Source organism: Gymnogyps californianus, chromosome 2 (assembly GCF_018139145.2).
Source record: "Gymnogyps californianus isolate 813 chromosome 2, ASM1813914v2, whole genome shotgun sequence".
Classification (NCBI taxonomy): Eukaryota; Metazoa; Chordata; class Aves; order Accipitriformes; family Cathartidae; genus Gymnogyps; species Gymnogyps californianus.
Window position 1 is genome coordinate 14,071,471 of NC_059472.1, and position 20,282 is coordinate 14,091,752.

General features: G+C 36.8%; 1 protein-coding gene across 1 annotated transcript in view; it reads right to left on the bottom strand.

The window, feature by feature from the left end:
• Positions 1 to 1,066: 1,066 nt before the first annotated feature.
• The window catches only part of MTBP (MDM2 binding protein), a 30,096-nt gene continuing 10,880 nt past the window's right edge, over positions 1,067 to 20,282 (bottom strand). Inside the window, exons 12-22 of the mRNA XM_050891697.1 lie at positions 18,813 to 18,986; positions 17,525 to 17,638; positions 16,032 to 16,196; positions 15,554 to 15,647; positions 14,051 to 14,206; positions 10,706 to 10,801; positions 7,628 to 7,894; positions 6,119 to 6,365; positions 4,856 to 4,969; positions 3,047 to 3,112; positions 1,067 to 1,512 (exon numbers count right to left, since the gene is read on the bottom strand). Coding sequence (XP_050747654.1) covers positions 1,477 to 1,512; positions 3,047 to 3,112; positions 4,856 to 4,969; positions 6,119 to 6,365; positions 7,628 to 7,894; positions 10,706 to 10,801; positions 14,051 to 14,206; positions 15,554 to 15,647; positions 16,032 to 16,196; positions 17,525 to 17,638; positions 18,813 to 18,986 — 1,529 coding nt within the window. The 3' untranslated portion in view covers positions 1,067 to 1,476. The remainder of the gene's footprint in view (positions 1,513 to 3,046; positions 3,113 to 4,855; positions 4,970 to 6,118; positions 6,366 to 7,627; positions 7,895 to 10,705; positions 10,802 to 14,050; positions 14,207 to 15,553; positions 15,648 to 16,031; positions 16,197 to 17,524; positions 17,639 to 18,812; positions 18,987 to 20,282) is intronic.

The following is a 20,282-nucleotide window of genomic DNA, read 5'->3' on the forward strand; positions in this document are numbered from 1 at the left end:
TAAGTAGTTGTGTTTGTCCTGGGCTAAGATGCACGTTGTACTCACTAGAGCCCACTGTCACAGTAAAACAGCTACATAGCTTTGCTATTGCGGCTCAGAGCGGAGTTAAAACAAGTACAGGCCCACATATAAAAGGTCTGGTAGAGTTCAGGAGAACAATGCACATTGGAACAAAGGAGCAGAAGAGTTAAATGCAAGATCCTGTTAGACACGAAAAACCTCCTTAGGGCTTGGCTTTACACAGAATAGAATTAAGCAAAGAATAAACGTCACAAAATCAGGAAGGCTCTTTAGAGAATTAGTAGATTTTACAGTATTAAGTCTAACCTACACATTGTTTAGTTCAATTACTTTTTCATAATACTAAATTTCGTTTATATTAGTATTGCTTAATCCATTTTCCTTCCAGGAGAATACAGCAAACAATAACACTGCACCTCTATCAATTTTAATCATGTTAGTTTATGTGATGAATAGGAAATCCTTACACTGAAAGCTGTAAAATGAATTTGTTTTGGTAGGAATTCCTCATCTCAACATAATACTAACTTGAATAATTACACTAGTACAAGCCAGGTACATGCGTGAGACTTAAGCAAACTGAGGCCAAATTTAGCATTTTACTGTGCTTGCAACTCAGGTAGAAATTCTTCTTTCCATTACATTTCACCATAGCGTGCCAGCTCTTTCACAGCTCTCACAATCATCGTTACTGCTATAATTTTGATTTTCTCCTCCCCCCGAAAAGAAATCTCAGAATTCTGTTACGCATTGTTTCTAAGGAGCGTTACAAAGAGTACACATAAAATTATACTAGAAATTCAGCCTGTAAAACAATGATCCTTTCCTTCATGGGACCTTGCATCAAGTTTCAAAAGACATGCTTTTTTATTTTTCTTATACTACAACACAGAGATAATTGTGACTCAAATTCTAATTATGTTTGCTTTCACCTGCAGAATAGGAACTGTTCTTAATTATTCTATAAAATGTCAACGGTTGACGCTGTAAACAGCTGGTTTACAACAGCAAGTAGTAATAAATAGAATAGAGGTCTTCACGCAAAAAGGTAAAACAAAGTAGTTTTATTAAAATTAAATCTGGTGGGATTTTTATTCACATAAAAACCAAATATATGGGTATATGGGTATATACAAATACATGGGTATATAACATACAAAGCTTTATCAAACCAAGTCAAGCTATATTCCTTTTAACAATGAAACATAATAAATATGCATATAAATAAAAACCTTTTTTCATTTTTTTTTTTTAAATTAAAACTTTCAGTATAAAAAAAATTCCAAAACATGCTACTGTGCTGGAGAATTGAGTCTATATAATTACACTGACCAAAGTCCTTCCGGTGTGTAGATATGTGTGTGCATGTCAGGCAGTATAATGCTTTTCTTACAGTGGGAAGTGCTCTGTCTCCGCAGCTTCTAGGAAGGTGTGAATGGCTTCCATTCAGTACCTCTACTTGCCAGTCTTCTCCAAAACCCATTCAATCACCTGGGCAAATAAATGAGAAAACAAACGGTTTACATAATTCCAGGTCTTGAAAGCAACTTAAGAACATCTCATAGACTTTATCAATTCTTTCTTTATCACCACCTTTATCACCACCTGTGTGGTGTTTACTAAACAGGATTTAAAAGTAATCCATTCAAAAGGAGAAAGAGTTGTTAATGAACTGAGAAGATACAGTGTTACCCAAGAATTGTATTTAATTTTACAGAATGCCTTGTCTTTAGGAAAAGGCATTTTTAGATCCCCTGCATTGAGCTACTTCACCCTGCTCTCTCCATGTACTAGCAACAAGGTGCACACACAATGCTAAACAGCTAGTGTTTCCAGCCCAAAAAACTCCTAAAGCTGTAAAAGAAAGGATAAAGAATAATTTGTACACTGCTGTATCTGCCACCATTATTACTGCTGTTTCCCAAACGGAGTAGTTGTTCAGACCACTGACTAGTCCTGGGCAATTATACTTTTACAAAGTAGTTTCAAAGTATTCTCTAATACAGGGAGAGGCGGCCAGCTTAAGAGATGCCCAATTTTAATGCCTCTCTGTCAACGGCAAACATACATAAAACTACCAACTGGCCTCCCCAGACAGAGATGGTGGTGAGAAAACAGTGTATCAGCACAATATCCCACTTCAACACCAAACATCACAACCCATGTAGTTTTTGAAACCTTATGATCTGTAGGAAGCAATTCACAAGGGAACACAGTACAGAACACAATAAATACTGCTCTCATAGAGTAAATTCTGTGGGGATCTAGCAGTTTTCCTTAAGAGTTTGGGTGTTCTTATTTTACTACCCCAGTCCAAATCCTTCCATTTAATTTATGATTTTGAAAACTGTACCGTAAATATGCACGACACTTTTTTTTAAAATCATGGAGTCACTTGAGCATGTTTTTCAGAATTTAAATCAGAGTTACTTAATTTTCAGAGGACAGGAGTATTTACTCCTGTCGTTTGCTCTGTGCTACTGTTCATGTAAGTCCCACCTTACACACAAATAAGCTCATTTGATATCCCTTGTGCTTACAGTTATTCCCAAGCTTAAAATTACTAATTTTCAGTGCTTCTTTTAAGAAATTTATTTCCTTTTATAGTTCCCTTTATTGCTTCCTAACCTTTGAAAAGAAATGTTACTTCCTTCAACACAAGGGAAGAAGAATTCCCTAATGATCCAGGCTTCTCTCAAATGAAGAAAAATCATCTCTCCTTTTTTTTTCCAGTGATGTGGAAAAATTTATTGCCTTCATTTCCATTTCTCACTGTGGCACATCATATTGGCAGCTATAACTAGAATACCGTCTAAAACCTGAACGTATGCAACTGGAAATTTTGCCATGGGACTACTGATTGAGAGAAAGTTTTTGTGAGATCAGAGAGTGAAATGAGACCCACAGCCATAGGAATGCATCTCTTCTTCTCTGAAAGCTGGGGACTAAACCATCCTACAGCCAAGCTGCCACAGCTACATTTAGCCTTGGCTACTTACAGGAAGAAATAAACAAATGGTCTCACCTGTTTAGCATTGTTATTTGCTGTTTTCTTCATTTCATCAAGAAGTCCTCTAGAAGTTTTAAGATCCTAAATATGAAACACAAAGCCACAGAAATTAGCAAACTCATATGCTTACTCTAATTTGGATTATAAGGGCCCTAATAACCGGGGGGGGTGGGGTGGGGGGGGTGTTACCCTTTTATCACCTTATTCAGAACCACAGAAGAATTATTTGACTTTGGTTGTTTTTTTTTTTAAGAAATAATCTAAATCTGTTCCAATGGGTTGCAGCTTTCCCTACAGCAGTCCAAACCTAGTAGTCAAGCGTACAATTGAGTCACACTTTTCCTACCCTTCCACACACTTCCAGAAATGTTTTGGGTTTTTTTTTTCTTAAATGATATTCAAAGTTCCTACAGTCTTGATTGAAATCTTATTTCTATATAAACATGGAAATCAACTGTGCACTTAGATTGCAATACAGAGTTCTGGCCAAGAACAGCGAAGAGGACATGGAGAAAGAAAATCAGTGCAAGAAAGGAAAAACCTAAAATGGCTTATCTGTTTTGCAGTCCAATTAGCTCAACCTAATCCACTCCCTTAAACAAAGCAAGCACATAACTTTGCCTAAAGAGAAAGGAAAACTAAGAAAATTCATTTACTACTTGTCTCCAAAGGAAAATGATACATATGGTATGATGCTTCTGAAGCATGTAGCACAGAAAAGGATTCAAAGGGCTCCTACAGACTTGGGGCTGCAAGACAGTTCAGGAGAACAAAATCCTGCTACACCTCTCTCTAGATCAGCTTTCCGAAGGACAGGATTGCTGCAGTATGCTTCCTTTTGCTCTTCTACTTGGAATGGAACCGTGAACCCATCTGATTTGCCCTACTCACTCATCCCTACACGCAGCTCTTTCTGATTTTGGATTAGAAGATCTCCCTTCAGGGAATATTTCTGGGAGATTTTGGGAGTGCTTACAGAACGACTGCGCAACTGTGTTCTAATTATTTAAGAAGTTGGTACTCATCAGCAAGATGTTCTAATTGTCTGTGTAAGCATTCAGCCCTCTTCAACTGCAACTTCATTTAACTTAAATCACCTTTTCTGAAGCTGACTAAACTGAATTAGTTCACAAATACTGGTGGGCTAAACGCATGCAAATGAATAGAAACAGCAGCTCAGCTTGTGAGCAATAGCTTTTAAACACCCTGTACTGTAATTTAACTCGATTTTGTGCCCAGACTAAGTAAGCTGGGCTCAAGCATTGACTCACAAATTCTCCTAGGTATTGTGGAAAGAATTCTCATCTCCTCCTAAAAATGACGTTGATGCAATTCTACAGGGTGCTGCCAAGCCAGTATGTGTTAGATAGTTGTGCACACTTACAATGCATTTACAAGGACTTCTGTGAGCACGTCAGGGAACTAGAATTTCTGAGTCAGTTGTGTAAGCTACCTATTGAGCCAATAGCCTTCGAACAAGGGAGAAGCTGAGCTGTCATAGCTATGGCTGGGAGATAGCTACAACAGCTAAGGAAGCAATATACTATAAACATGACCACTGCTTTAACATGTTATCTCACATAAAAGACTACTGCTTTATAAGGTTTAAAAACAAATAAACAACCACCAAAATATACTGTAAAACTAGCTTCTGCATTTGACAAGTCCAAAGGTTTATCCACACACTCTACACACTACTAACACACCACTAGGAAATATTAGCTTAATCAAGTCTGAACATCACACAGTCCATCTCAAGTTTTACTGAGGAATGGATTCACTCAACTAAGAACAAACAACTGTAAGAGCGTATCTTCTAGTTACCTTTAAGTAGAACTTTGATATCTCAAATAGACGCTGGCTGCATGATGCAAAGCACTTGTGATCCTCTGCAATTCCATGTTTTTGAAGAGTCTTAGAAACCACCTCCTTCAGCATCTTGGAAAAATAGAAACACACTCAAAAGTTCATCCCAACTATTGGCATGAAACATTGTGCAAGGGAAGAAAAAAAACCCCCAAAAATCAACAAAATGAACACTTTATGTTTTTTGATCTTGCCTCTGTCATTAATCCATTGGTCAAATGCCATCAACCCACTGACCAAATCTGGGCAGGGTTATTTAACAATCTATTTCCATTTACTTCATCTCAAAAATTAAGGAAATGCTTACATGTCAAAGTAATGTAAAAAATCAGTGAATATTCACATGGGGCTTGGAAGACAGAAAAAAATTGGTAATGGCTTGGGTTTTCTTTTCTCCAAAATACTATACACATATATAAAAAAACCTTTTCTTTATATTGATATTCTCGTTTGACACATCCATATTAAAAAATAATAATAAGAGAAAAATCAGACACTTCAGTCAGATTAGAAAATTTACTCTGACATTCTTTATATCAGAGATTTTTAAACTTTGCTGTAGGTCTGAATGAGTCACCCGAATTTACACTTACTTGGGTCACCCCAACTTGCTTTTGACAGTACAACATCAACATTCATGCTGTGTCCTCTCTAGCACCCTGGGATTAATTTAAAATTAGTATCACCAAGCCAGAAACAGTTTTGTGTATTGTATTTTAAAAGCAGCATTCCTAACATATACAGCTATTAATTAAACATTATTGCACCAAAGTATCTAAATGTTATCTCAATTAATGGACTTGTACAACTATTAGAATATCTTTTTATTCTCAGAATAGTCTGTTCTTCTACAATGGCTTTGACCCTTCCAGCACAGATATTTCTTTGGTGCCTTTAGGTTTTATATTAATTTTCTACATTTCATAACTCCTATTCATTAATATCCATTCCCACCTTTTTTATTCCTAGTTGTTATCTCTCTCAGCCTTAATTCCCTGGGCATGATATAAAACTCCTTACATATTTCTTCACTCCTTGCTTCTGCAGCACTCTCCTCAGTGCCTTCAGGATTCACTTACACAAGTGAACAGAATGAAATTTAATAATAACAAATAGAGATGAAGACAGTTCACTTTGAGTTAAAAAATTTAAAAAAAACAACTCACATGGAAAGAAGTTAAGCAGACGCTTTTTCACCAAGCAAACAACATAGACCATTACCCTTGTATGTTTCTGGGATCTCGATTCCTTAGCTGGCTTTGAAGTCTCAGATTCGGTTGCACTTATGCGACTTGCTGAGCCAACCTTAGTGGTTCCTTTGTGGGGATGACCAGGCTGTTTCAAAGACATTGAAGCTAAAGAAACTGATCTTTCAGAGCGCTTCCTCGTTACAGCAACTGTGTAGTGACTCCCAGTACTTCCGCTTGCCTGAGAGAGGAGGGAATCTGTACTCTCAGATTTGGTGAGCCTGGAAAGAAAAAAAGATAAAAAGGACTTTTAGATTTTGTGCTGATTCTTTCGGTGCCTTTGTTTCGGCTACAGAGGCTGCTGCTAAGAGTGTTAAGTACTGGTACGTTCTTGCAAACAGCATCTGAAAATGGCAGACAGGATTTTACTATGTAACATTTTTTGTATCAGAAGAACACTTTACCGACTGATTTGATCTCTGATACATAGACCTATTGCACCTCTGATTAAAAAAGTCTAGAAACAAACTGAAGAAATGAGATAACTAAGAAGAGAAACTCTTTGGAAGAAGACGTAGTTCTGCATATGGACGCTTCATCTAGATAGCTAGGAAGAGCAGAGTTTGCTGGCCTACAGTCTCAGGATAAGACAAAAGTTCTTGAAACGATCTCATTTCTTTGGGCCCTACAGGAATGTCACAACCCATCTTTAACTATGGAAAGCTGGGTGTTACAATTCTACTGGAACATTGTAATGCTTGATCCTTCAACTGTAAGAGCGTTAGTAATTCCGAAACTCCAACTTATGAAGTGCTAAGTACAATCGCATCTTCTTTTCTAACTAGTCAGTAAGCTGCAAAAGATATGGATATTCCTGAAACCATACCTCTGTTAAAGGCTTACTGTGACTAGATTGCAAAGGGTATCAAACTGGAAAGAAGGAAGAAGTACAGTATTACAGTAAAAACTTAATTCAGAAGTAGTGTTACATAGCAATTATTTTTTATTGATGCAAAGAGTTTGCATCTTCAGAGTGAGGACAAGGTACAAAGGGAAGTCTTAAAAACTAGACTTCCAGAAAAGACTTTAATAAACCAGGCTGACAGTAAATTTGAATTTTGGTAGGTCATGTTATACCAGCAGTCCTTTGGATTAGGAATTCAATTATTCTGTTTGTACAGTGCTTGGCTTTCTAAACCTTTAGTTGTTTATTTGTACTGCAACAGCACTGACAGTTTCAGTCCTAGATGAGGCTATCTGTCATCTTTTCAAAGGCACTTCAGACTTTGCGAGATACAACCCCAAATCTCTTAAGTAAAAGGTGCCTGTGCTGCATGGCTTTGATTAATCTAATGCTATCAATCAGAGGTCACACTTGAGAAAAAAAAAAAAAAAAAAAAGAACCTACAGAAGAGGATTAAACAACTAGAACATTTGTCTAGATAGCTTCACTAGAAACATTTCAAGATGAAAGAAAAGATGCATTTCACAAGAGACTACTGAAATATTTCATGCTGAAGATTTATTTCATTCAGTGCATTACCTTTTCTTGGGATAAAAGCAATCCAAGTCTTTTGAGCTGCGTTTTAGCCTTGATGCCTCTGTTCTGAATTCACTTTGTAAAGACTCTCCATCAGGGACACTTCCAGGATCCGACAAGACTGCGGGAGATGGGAGAGGGCTCAAGACAACCGGCACAGGGCAGCACTCTTTGGTGCAAGTAGTCTGAGTTTCATAGCGAATAAGACGAGTTTGAAGTTCAGCATATCCCACATCTCTCTCTAAGGCTCTTCTGTTATCTAGACAATATCTAAAATTGTAATTGGTGAGAAATCTGTGAGAGAAAGTCTCTGCTTCATTACAATCAGAAAAAAACCAGAACTTACTTTTGACAATCATATAAGCTCTAAACTTTTTTTTGTTTGGACTGGTATATTGTTCTGAAAGATACCTTAAACCAGCCCAGTAAATTAACACATGCCTGATGGATTTAGCTATGTTTAAGTCTAACTCCAGCGAAGAAGCTGAATCATATACTATTTGTAAGTCTTTACCCTGTGGTCTTACAAATAAGATTTCCACAGACATTAGCAGAATTTTTTTCTTGAACAGTAAGCAATGGATTAGGATGCTGACAATAGATTTTTTGCTCCTTATAGTTAGCTCTGTGTTACATTTGTATCATCAGTCTCTCTATTTTAGATTTTACTGGTTTTCATATTCAGTCCGTACTTAACAGATATTACCCCTGTTAACATGCTAACCAGCATGAAACTCCAATAAAACAGCAATGAGGATAGCTCTGAGCCCAAATAGATGATGAACCCAGCACACCATAATGGATACAGTATCTTCAGACCTCAGACCTTGCAAGCACCCACCAAAACTTTGAGAATATGATCACACAATATGCCTCTATTTCTTCCTGGGAGAATGCTACTTTCCTAGTCAAAAAAACCCAACCAAACAAAACCAAAAAAACATACTCATGAGATTACAACAATACAAAATGCATCGTAACTAACTTTTCTCTTGTGTAAATGATTTCCAAGATTCCTTGCAAGAGACCAATGTTTCATCACCCAGTAACTTACATTACCTCTACTGCAGGGAAAGACAACAGTATTATCCAATATTATTCCGTCCTTTTCTTAATAAGCATTCCGAACAATGTGAGCTATCTCTCAGCCTGCCCTCCCAACTACTTAGCAATGTTTCCTACTCTTAGGAACTCTAGACGTATTCTTTACTTTTATCTCTTAATATGGAGTCACGTTAAATTGCTAGATCTGATTTTTCCACTTTCTTCAGAGTATTTTCATATTCAGGGAGAAATTCACTTTTCTAATAACAGACCAGTGAGTCCATTTCTACATCTGAGTAAGACTTTCCACTAGAAATAAATTCATTATCTGATAAGAGTAAGTTCTCTTAACTTACAAATTTCAAGGTATTTAATTTTCCTTATTTATATTCTCAGTCCCCTGAGTAATCACATCCACTACAAAGATAAAAAGGTTTTTATCTTTAGAAGTTAAATTGTCATTTTACTCACTCTGCTTTAACAGCAATTACTTTCTCTTTGCAACACAGGACTCAAATGTTTGGCACAGGTTCATCACACCAGAAATTTGATTTAATCGTAACTGCTACCTGGTTTTGTTGACAAGATTTTACTTCCAAATATAAAAACAGCAGCTATGCAGATGGAGACTGCAATCACAACTGCATGGTACAAAACACATCTGCTCCAAAAGACCATATGATACTCTTGCTACAATATATTCTGGTCGTACAGGTGTAGGTTCCTCCCTTTCACACTAGTTTCTATCGTCTCACTCTACTGCTTCCCTCCCTTATTGCCAGCACATTCCCCTTGTAACATTAACATGCCAGGGTCTCCCTCCTCTCCACAATATCCAGGCCTCCCTGTGGTCTCTACCTGTCATATTTTGCTACGAGAAGAGGCAGCACAAGCTGTTCTGTACCTAATTTCAATCCCCATGCAGACTCTCTGCTGAGGTCAGGCAGGTCAGCAAGCTACCACATACCAACAGACAACAGCCAAGTGCTCTCTTCCCACACCTGGGGGGACAAATCTGCCTCTCTCCTATCTACCTAGTTGCCTCTCTGTGCCTTTTGTGACAAACCTAAAAAGGCTAACAGGCTCATGAGTTACCACTTAGAAAAAGAGAAGAAACAGCTGAACAAACAGAATGACTGCTTCACTTAACCAAACTATTTGTGCAGTTGATAGGAAAAAAATACCAGCAGTATCATTAGTCACATTCTGATAATCTGAAAATGCGATTTTAGGAGGTGGCAGAAATTTGCATGAAGACCGAACTGCCTATGCTTGGTACCCACTGCATTTCTTAATATATACTGTGTTAAGGCTAAGAGCTGTCTACATGGAAGAGTTACGCTGAATTATCTACTCTAGCGTTTGTGTATGTCCTTTTCCTCTTCTCCTCAATTACAATATTTATATTTTTCTAAACAATTTTTATACAGCTACATTATACGATGTTTGCCCATCTGAAGCTTTGACAAATAACTAATGCTGGCTGTCTGGGACTTCATACAGTCCTAACCATATCGATCCTTTCGAAGATTCTTACCACTAACACCTGCCTGCTGGTGTTTTCAGGTTCTCTGAACATACAGGTAGCTTCACAGCAGGTCTCATAAACCTCATGACTATTAGTCTGAAAGTGCCTACAACTTAATATCAAAGTAGAAACTACCTATGTAGTTCACTCATGTGCTGCTCCAGGGACTTGATATGTACTAATGAACCCTCTGCCCCTTGCCACTTCTAATTCTGAATTAAAGTTTTCAGAGACATTGAGAATAGCTACAGCAGTACAACTCAGAAAAAAAACTTAAACATTTTTACATTACCATCAAGGCAGGAGTGCTGCAATTTAAACCACTGACTAAAATAAATGTAAGAAAGGGAGAGGTGGCATGTGCAAAGTTGTTCCAACAAAGGAAAAGGATACATAAAGTTTTTCATAATTAATGTTCATGTTGCTTAAAATGTTTCTAATTATACCTTGACCGGAAGCTGAAAAATAATTTTCCCTAATAAAAAGGAAAAAGAAGCCAGGAAACTTACTCAAGTCCATGATAATGGCATCCAGCTGCTTTTTCAAAAGGCAAACCTCTGAGTTTCCGAGGAGTAAGCTCTGGTGTCAAAAGGAATGCGTTTTCACTGAAAGGAAAAAAATACAGATCTATTTTAACTAGCTACAGTCAGGATAAATTATACTTCCAGAAGTCAGAAACAAATGCCTTGACATAGGAAGACCAAAACAGCATGTCTTGTCACTAAGCCCCTCGGGTACAGCATCAATGGAAAATGAAATCTTTATTGAAGCGAGAATTTAAGTTCAACTAATACCTACTGAGCTATTATTATTACAGAAGCTCTTAGACATTTCAACCAGTTTAGAGGTCACTGCTCCAAATAATTTGTCAACAAACCCAAGCAACTATCACCCCATTTCACAATGGGACACCTGCGTAGTGGAATGAACTGAGGGGAACTGGGAACTGACCTCCCATTTCTCAATCCAGTGCTATAATCAGTGAATTCCTTCCCTTTAGCTTCAAGTTGTTGTCTCACCTAACAGTCACCTTTCCCAGGCTTCATAACTACTTGTCTCCTGTGATATTTGAATTCCAGCTAGCACCTCTCTGCAAATAAATCATATGAATGTATTTGAAAGTATTTCAACAGAATAAGCCATAGCAAGACAGACAGAAAGAGCTTGCTGCCAGATCCTAGCATACCCTGTAAAGTCACATCCCATTTATCTCTGACGAAGGGAAGAGATGAAGGTGTCCTGGTTTCGGCTGGGACAGAGTTAACTTTCTTTTTAGTAGCTGGCACAGCGCTGTGTTTTGGATTTAGTGTGAGAATACTGTTGGTAACACTCTGATGTTTTAGTTGTTGCTAAGTAGCACTTAAGCCAAGGACTTTTCAGTTTCCCATGCTCTGCCAGCAAGCAGGTGTGCAAGAAGCTGGGAGGGAGCAGAGCCGGGGCAGCTGACCTGAACTAGCCAAAGGGGTATTCCATACCATGGAACGTCATGCCCAGTATATAAACTGGGGGGAGTTGGCCGGGAGGGGCAGATCGTGGCTCGGGAACTAACTGGGCATCAGTCAGCGGGTGGTGAGCAATTGCATTGTGCATCACTGGTTTTTTTCTTCCCCCCCCCCCCCCCCCCCTCCTTTTTTTGTTATATTCCTTTTCATTACTATTATTATTATATTTCATTATTACTATTGTTAGTATTATATTTTACTTTAGTTATTGAACTGTTCTTATCTCAACCCATGAATTTTACTTTTTTTTCTCCTCCTCCTCACCCCACTGGGAGGGGGGAGGGAGAAACGGCTGCGTGGTGCTGAGTTGCTGACTGGGGTTAAACCATGACAAAGGCAAGATGTAGCAGTATCTGAAACTTACACATTGCTTCAAGTTTTATTCACATAGACTGTCTCTGCACCATTACCACTGGAAAAATTATCTGGGAAAAACATCCAGGAAAGATGCGATACTGAATCTAGCAAGATGGTAATTTAGAAAGACTGTCAGCCAAAACTCTAATCTATCAAACCTCTACTTAAGCTCAGACATGGAAAACAAGTGAAAACACCTTTAATTCACCAGTCTGTCATAAAATCTCTTTTTTTCTTCTGTTGGTCAGGAAAATCTTTGGGTCTGTAGTCACTGTGCTTGAACATTTATTGTGCAAAGCTGCTAATTATTACAGAGAGTCAGAGCAGCTGCTAGGGGGGTGAGCAGCTAGGAGTCCAGAGTTCTGCTGGACACAACAGTAACAGCAACCTGGTATGTCAGAAAGGGAATGGTTCACCGTCTCCCAGACAACAATCTAGCTATGGATTTTCACAGGTTTTCTGGTTTCTTTTCGAACCAAGCAGAATACATACATACAGTATAAGTCATTGGCAGACCTTGCAGCCTTCAAGCAAAACCATTTAGTCTGCTTTATTATCTAGTATCTTGATTTTGGCTTTATACTTCCCTTAGATATCCAAGATCTCTAAGTATTATGAGAGAGAATCACATTACAGTAATGTACTACAAAGCAAAGGTTTCATCATCATACTTTCTCATAATAACCGGCAGAAATCCAAGGAAACTGGGGCAAACCCCCTAAAATTCAGCCCTCACTCAGCTACAGCTCAAAGCAAATCATTCAAAAGAATCAAAGTATTCTATGCTATAAAGCTTCTCTGAAGGCTTTTGAAAAATCGGGGATTAAAAAAACATTTTTGCAGTGAACAAATTATTCACTTCTTTCCCACACAACTGACTGGAATTAAACTATTTTACATTATAGCCAAAACCCTAAATCATCTGCACTCATTAACTAACAGCTCTATAGGAAACTCAATCTTCACTGCATATTTTCTAACTTGCTTGAACTCTCTGCTGAGAACATCTTTAGGTTAGTTTCAAAACTCCAATAAGTATTTTACAGAAGTCTCCAAAAATCCTACAGAACCTTTCCCTCTCACAATCCCTCTTAATTTATTACATATAATGAAGTTTAAAAAAGGATCGAGGGCTGTATCCAATAATTCCATTATACATTCTATTATTCAACATTAAAAAGGTCAACAAACATAACTCTAGTGACTGCAAAGATTGTCTTGCTTACCTAGCAGTCTATGACTGCATAAATAGTATAGGCTCTGCTTCTACAAACACTATCTGACTCTTACATAGGTTGGCCTTAACTCTAATAGATGTTCAGATCCTGAAAATTACTCCATTAACTCCTTGTATCAATCTTCCTGCTGAAAAGCAGTGGTTACGACACTAATACTTACCAGCACACACTCTAAGGATGAATACTTGCAAAGCAGTCAGAGTAGACAAGCTTCCTTTAAGGAGCACTTACCACATAAGAATATAGATAGGAATGCTGGGCCAGCATGACATGAGACAAACACAGTTAAATAGGCTCAGCTATTGCCTTTTTTACACCTTGTCTTCCCACCTAGTCTGCCCTCCACTGAACAAAAGAAATCACATCAATAAAATTAAAGTTCTGCCACAGTAACTTCTGCTTTGCTAACAATACGCTTTTAGAAATGGACACGTATGGTGGCAGCAGCTTGTAGCATAGCCATGGCAAAGGTCTACTGGCACACTTTTGGGCATCAGGTGATTATTTTGTTATTTAAATGCATAGGACCAACACCATCATCTCCGGCCATTTCAGATTCTGAAAGAATTCAATAACCAGACTGACTGGAGGACCATAACAGTTGATTTCACTGGCAGGCATGTGATGCAAGGATGTTGCAAGTTACAAACTCAAATCCAGTTAGGCCATTCTGAGACTCTCATTCGGTCATTATTCACATTCCCCTAAATCAGTTCTGAGTAGGGTCTTCAGTGGTTTTAATATGCTGGATTCATACCGTTTGGGAATTTGTAGTGGCTGAAGATCACCAACTGGTAGCCCTTCTGGTGTGAAATATTTCAGTAATTCTTTAGCATCAAGCAATGTCAATGACTCCCGCTGGCTATCTTTATGTCCCAGCAATTGCTCAGATGAATGTGCAAACATAGAAACCCTGAAAAAAGGAAAAGAAAAAAAAGACCAATCTAAGATTTTTTTTTTTCTTTTCAATATAGTAATCTCATTGTATTAAACAAAAAATAAAATCACTGCTAGTCTGGAACAATTAAACATATTTCCAAAGTAAAATGAACAAGGTTGCTCCTTGAGAACATTTACACGAATGTTCATGATAAAGTATATTTGATGCACATTCTCTACCATCCTACTGAAGAAAGAAATTTCTTCAAGATTTTAGAGCTTAGTTATGAAATATAACACGGGAAGAATATTATTCATCCCTTGTTTCCATTTATGGACCTGTAGGATCAAAAATGAATTCCCATTAAAAAACAAAAAAGAGACATACAATATGCAGCAAAGGAACCATAAAGCCACTACTGCATGCAACTCTTCACTCTTTTTTTTTTTTTTTTTTTTTTTTTTTAGTGTCCTCAATCAAGTATACTAAAGTTCTATCTTTTCTACTTTTAAGCAACACGGAAGCTTTTCAAAGCTAATTAGAAGGAAGAACTTTACCTGTTTAAGAAACAAAAGCCAATAACAACAGTAATAATAATAATACCTATGAGAAAGCAGAGATCTAATGTGAGAATATCTGACATGCAGAACTCTAGTCTAGGCCATGGCCAACTATGGTATTTGAAAGACAGAAATGGGATGGAAGTGACTAAGAAAAAAGCGGTTGGACATGCGGCTCTAAAGGTCTGTCAGCAAAAATGTTAAGATCCAGCAAAGATCATTAAGTCTTACGTAAAGTGAAAGCTAAACTGAAATCAATAGGCTGTATTAAGTGACACAAAAGTCTACAGGTTTCACTTAAACAGCACTGAAGGAAAAAAAACCTAAATATAAATTTCAAACATAAAACCAGTAGGATCTTCTACTTCAAAATTACTTGAGATCTGATACTAAGTACTGAATATTTAGGAAATATGAGATTAGAAACACATTGTACATGCTGACAAAAACTGCTGTACTATCTTTATTATTTATGCCCCAGGGCATGTTGGGAGAAAAAAGCGCTTTTGTATGTTTTTCTACTATGGCTACTATTTTCTAGTAGTGAAATTTCAGTAATTTAGTTTTGGAACTATGTTACTTTTAGCTAACTTTCAGTTGCATTTTGTCAATAAAAAGCAAAACAATACCACTTTAAATACCAAGAAAATACACCTTTGGAAATTGACAGAAACTTAGTTTTAGCCTTAGGCAATGTTTCCTCTGAAAGATTATCAATATATCTGAAAACAGTTTACAGAATAACTATCAACATATACAGTTCCTCTAGAGTGATGTTCAATGGCCACTACAAAGAAAATCTCCAGTACTTAACCATTACCTCATTTTTTGTTTGGTTTTTTCAAAGTTTTCCAAATTCTGAAGAACATGTCTTTCTGGCCACTCCAATGGATTTGGCTCCATTAAATCAGATTCTGCAAGAAATATATGGTGGATAACCCTTAACAGAAATAAAGAATCTTCTTCTTTAAAGAAATATATATATGTATATAAACTTCTTTTTTTATATATATATTCCTTTATATATATAAAAAAGTATATAAATATAAGGAAAATCTGCCTGGTGCTGCGATCAGAAATGTTTTCTGCATAATTTTTTTTGTCAAGGAAAAGAAAGGAAATAGTTAATGCGAGGGTAATTTCAGTTTGCAAAAAAGCCTAGAAAGCTACTTTACTTTTCCTTCTATTTTTCCCTCTTTTGGTAAAAGACTCGCCTTCTTTTAGTAAAAAATTGACAATGGGTATGAAAATACATCAAAAGAGAATAAGCAGTGTATTTTCTAAATAACAATACTTACCAGAAGCCACAGTGCATGACCTAGTTTTATTGGCAATCTTCTGTAGAACAGGTTTAGGAAGGCTAGTGTTGCACAGGTCCAAAAAACATTCTCTTGTAAGTTCTAACAACTTTTTCAACTCATCAGTAGAAATAACTGGAGGCTGCTTGGTCAATTCCTTTCTCTCTATAAAAGGAAAGAGAAAGAAAAAAAAGCTACTGCACGTGCTAAGTAATAAAGAATAACTGGCGCCTGCTAAAAACCAATGAAACAAGAAAATCTCCACCCCAAAACAATACCACAAGTAAGTTAACTTGACACTTACTATTGTACCCTTAAGCAAGGCATGGGTGGTTTATTCCATAGGCAAGTGAAAAAACTTAGCAGTGAGAATAGCTGAAATCACATGTGAATCACTTTTTTACAGTCCTTTAATTTCTATATACGTGCATTTCTGAGTATATCCAGGTTTGAATCCCCCAGAGACAAACATCTGGACTTGCTGAGCCTAAACATGAAAAGCTCTGGTCTGCAGAGCCTCCTACCCACCTATTTTTACTGCTGTTGCAGGAGTGTGGCTCCAATATAACTGATAGCCTGTTCCGGTCTCTTTGGTCAGAATATCAAGGGTCAGGTAATTCTGATATGATTTAGGATGACTAGCAAATGCCAACTGCTCCTATTCAGTCTTCATCCTAATGGAAGTGGGTGACCCACTCAAAACAAACTAAAACACAAGCTCTAAAGCAGCCTCAAGCTCAGGGCAAGTTGGCAAGGGCCGGAGGTGGAAGACAAGACTATTAACAGAAATCTTATTTTCCTTAAGCTGGTATTCTGTCAATGATAATACACTTAAATTATCTTCACAGTATGCCATTTTCAATAATCTAGCCAATCTTTCAGAAGCATTTTTTGTTTTAATTTAGTCTCTTTGAGCAATGGACTTAGACGGAAAAAATCAGGACAGTTAAACGTACTTCTCTGCAAAGTCATGAAAATCTACAGAGGATGACCTTTCAGTTATTATTATGAATGATGTATCAAGATAAATGTAACAAATCTCCAATGCATACTTCTCCTGTGCTGTTTAAGACTTTTATTTTATTCTTTCTTGCAAAAAAACCCTGAAAACCCCAAAACAGAATTCTTATTTTTGTAGAAGGCACATCCAGCAGTAAGGGGTTTGGGGGGAAAAAGTATAAAAAAACCAAAGCAGAGAAAAAGTTAATTACCACAGAATTATTCCAAAACTATGCTCAAACATTCAGAGTATTAGTGTAACAAGCACCCACCAACTTCATTTTAAGTTCAGCATTCTCTTTTCCTCAATATTTAAAAGTCATTATCTGACATACAATCATGGATATATGACAAAAAGTTTCTTTTTAAAGCTCCACTTTTTTCTTCACAAAGTGATCAGTTCACCTCAGTTTTGTAAGGTGAGCTATCACATTCAGTTTGAAGTCCTTTTAAATACTAGTTTGAGAACTACCAGTGCTCTCCTCATTACTTACTGAGATATTCCTTCAAGGCAAACACTTGGAGACGAGACAGTTTCTTTTCTCTCTGCATAATCTCCTCTCCACAAAAACGTGGCAGAGACTTTATCAAGTCAGCAATACAAAAGCCTGTACAGATTAGGAGAAATTTATTATTAAGATTCTCTTGTAGGACTGTGCAGACACCAAGTCATTACTTCTTAAAAGAACACATAAACATAGCAGACATATAAATTTCATATTCAAAGGAAATTACCAGACTTTCAAATATGGCTAATGATAAAAAAAAAAAAAAAAAAAAAGGGAAATTAATTACAATTGAACACCAGGGTGATAACTTGGAATAGGTGCCTGACCAGTATTTTTTGAATTTCTGTACAAGACCAATATAATGACAACACGATTAACATAACTGACATTTAAAGAAGGTAAAAAGATCCTAAGTTTGATACCAGGAAAGAAAAGTTTTCTCCCAACATATGGTCAAGGACTTTCAGTCTTCTGACACCGTACTAATGGGATTTTAATTAAGACAAATGGTAAGCAGTCAGTCATATCGCACATGGATTTATTTCAATAATAAGGAAGTAAGCAGGTAAGATGCAGGTCACTGTGCTCTTTTTCTCTGTCAGTGTTATTGAGAGCAAATACACGAATTAGCAGAGTTATCTAGTATGTGTAGTTGTAACAGGACAACTACTCTAAGATAAATGTCTACATACATGCTCTTACCTAGTGGAGCAGCTGTGATATGAGTGCTAGCTCATATCCTAACCACTCTGCAGTAACATGGACATCTGCGAAGTAACTGAAGACATCATCATGAAATTCAACTTGCCTGCTGGCCTTGCGGTTTTTATTTTAAATCATCAGTGAAATAGGCTTGTCAACAGATAATTGTCTAGATTTTAGGCATGGGCTGGTCAGTCTTTACACCAACAGTAAAGACTTTTTGAACTTCAAGTTTTTGCAAATTTGATTTGCATTAATATTACCTGGATGTCCCTGTACATTAAAACATTTACAACTAATCACAGTTATGAGAAATGACTGACTACAACTTTACGTAGTCGATTTTAAAAATATGGTAGTAGTAAATTGTGTGAATAAATAAGGTATTATTACATTTTTTTATCAATTTGAAAAAATATTGCTGAAAGAATAGAGATATTCATCAAAATGTAATATTCCTCCTTCTTTTCTCCCTTTTAACACAGACTGGAATGAATAAAAGGAACATATAAATTTTAGCAGCAATTGCCTGCATTCAGATACTCTTAAATAAATAAGTAATAACTCTTACTTGACTCTGTTTCTTCTGGTTTTGTCTTTAGCTTTCCATTTACTGCAGCAAGAGTGGCAGTACCATTGATCTGGCTAGCTGAATGAATCAAGGTTGCTTTACATCCTCCAGAGCCATTGCCTTGTAGCAAGAAATAATATCGGCAAGATTCTCCTTTCAGTTCAATTTCTGGAACTTAAAAAACATCAGGACCTAACTGTGAAACACTCTCAGGAAAACAAGCTATAATCCACCATCAAAATTCTTTCACTTGCTCTCTTCTGTTCTGTGAGAAATCTTACTAACATCTTTTTAGGAGACACACTAACTACAGCTAATATTTACCCCTTAAAAAGCTACAAACTGAAGAGCATGCAAAATAAATGAGCTACAGCAGCAAAGATGAGTTGGACTACATTGCTGGCTTAAAGCCAGCATGTTACCAGCACCAAACGCCTGTGACTGTAGCGAGGGCCAGCTTTCTAAGGCAGGCTACAAAGTACATCTGGAAACTCTAACAACCAACCAAGAGAAGTTCTTTAATTGGTCTTAGTAAAAGGCAAGCCTTTAACTGGCAAAGTTATGTTTCTACCATGAAACAATGAAGAGTTAGACAAACAGTGTGCTACATAGGTATTGACTAGAGAAGGGTCTGTTCTGCTAGGTAGAATCAGGCATTTTTGCGTATGTGGATTGAAACAATGGTAAGTGTTCACTGGAAGAACATACATCTGTAGAAGAAAAGGAAATACTGTACACACTCTTCCCAAGGAAGCTGCATTATTCATTAATGAGTTTCACTCTCTGCTTTACACTTGTGCATAGCCTGGGTGAGAGATAAACACATTCTATTATTAAACACTGGCATATAGTATCCAGTTTTGAAAATAAATTAATGTAGGACTTGATAGTAACAGTGAAAGGATGGGTTTGCTATCTTTTTACACAGAAAACATTTTATAGCACCTTGGTAGATGTAGAAATTGAGAGAACGAATCTTGATGTACTAAGTTTTAAAGGTCAAATCACTTAATTTCATAACATATTTGCAGTACTGTCTCAATAAATAACTCAAGAAGAGCTTGACGTTTATTTGTATTATAAATTTTTGTTAGTAACAAATATAAAGTATTCCAGTGTTTCTTGAAAAGTTTAAGTTGGAGGGGGAAGGGAAGAGAGGGGAAATCCCACTACCTCAATATATAAATCCAGGGAAAGAAGAAGGAAAAGAACAAGAAAGAAAAGAAGATTCCAGACACATTTTCACTATTGTCCTGTTCCCTGTTCCCCTAGTCATTTGAAATATTTTCCTTTTCCAGTTTATCTTGGCATCTTAAAGCTGATTCCTCATGGGAAAGCTTTTATTTCTCATTTTAATCTTAATACTTAACTACCAATTCAAAGACTTACACTTTCCCACAGACTGAAGAAATTAAGGATTTGCAAATCCTTAATACAGTCAGATTAGTGGTAGCCACTAAAAAATAAATA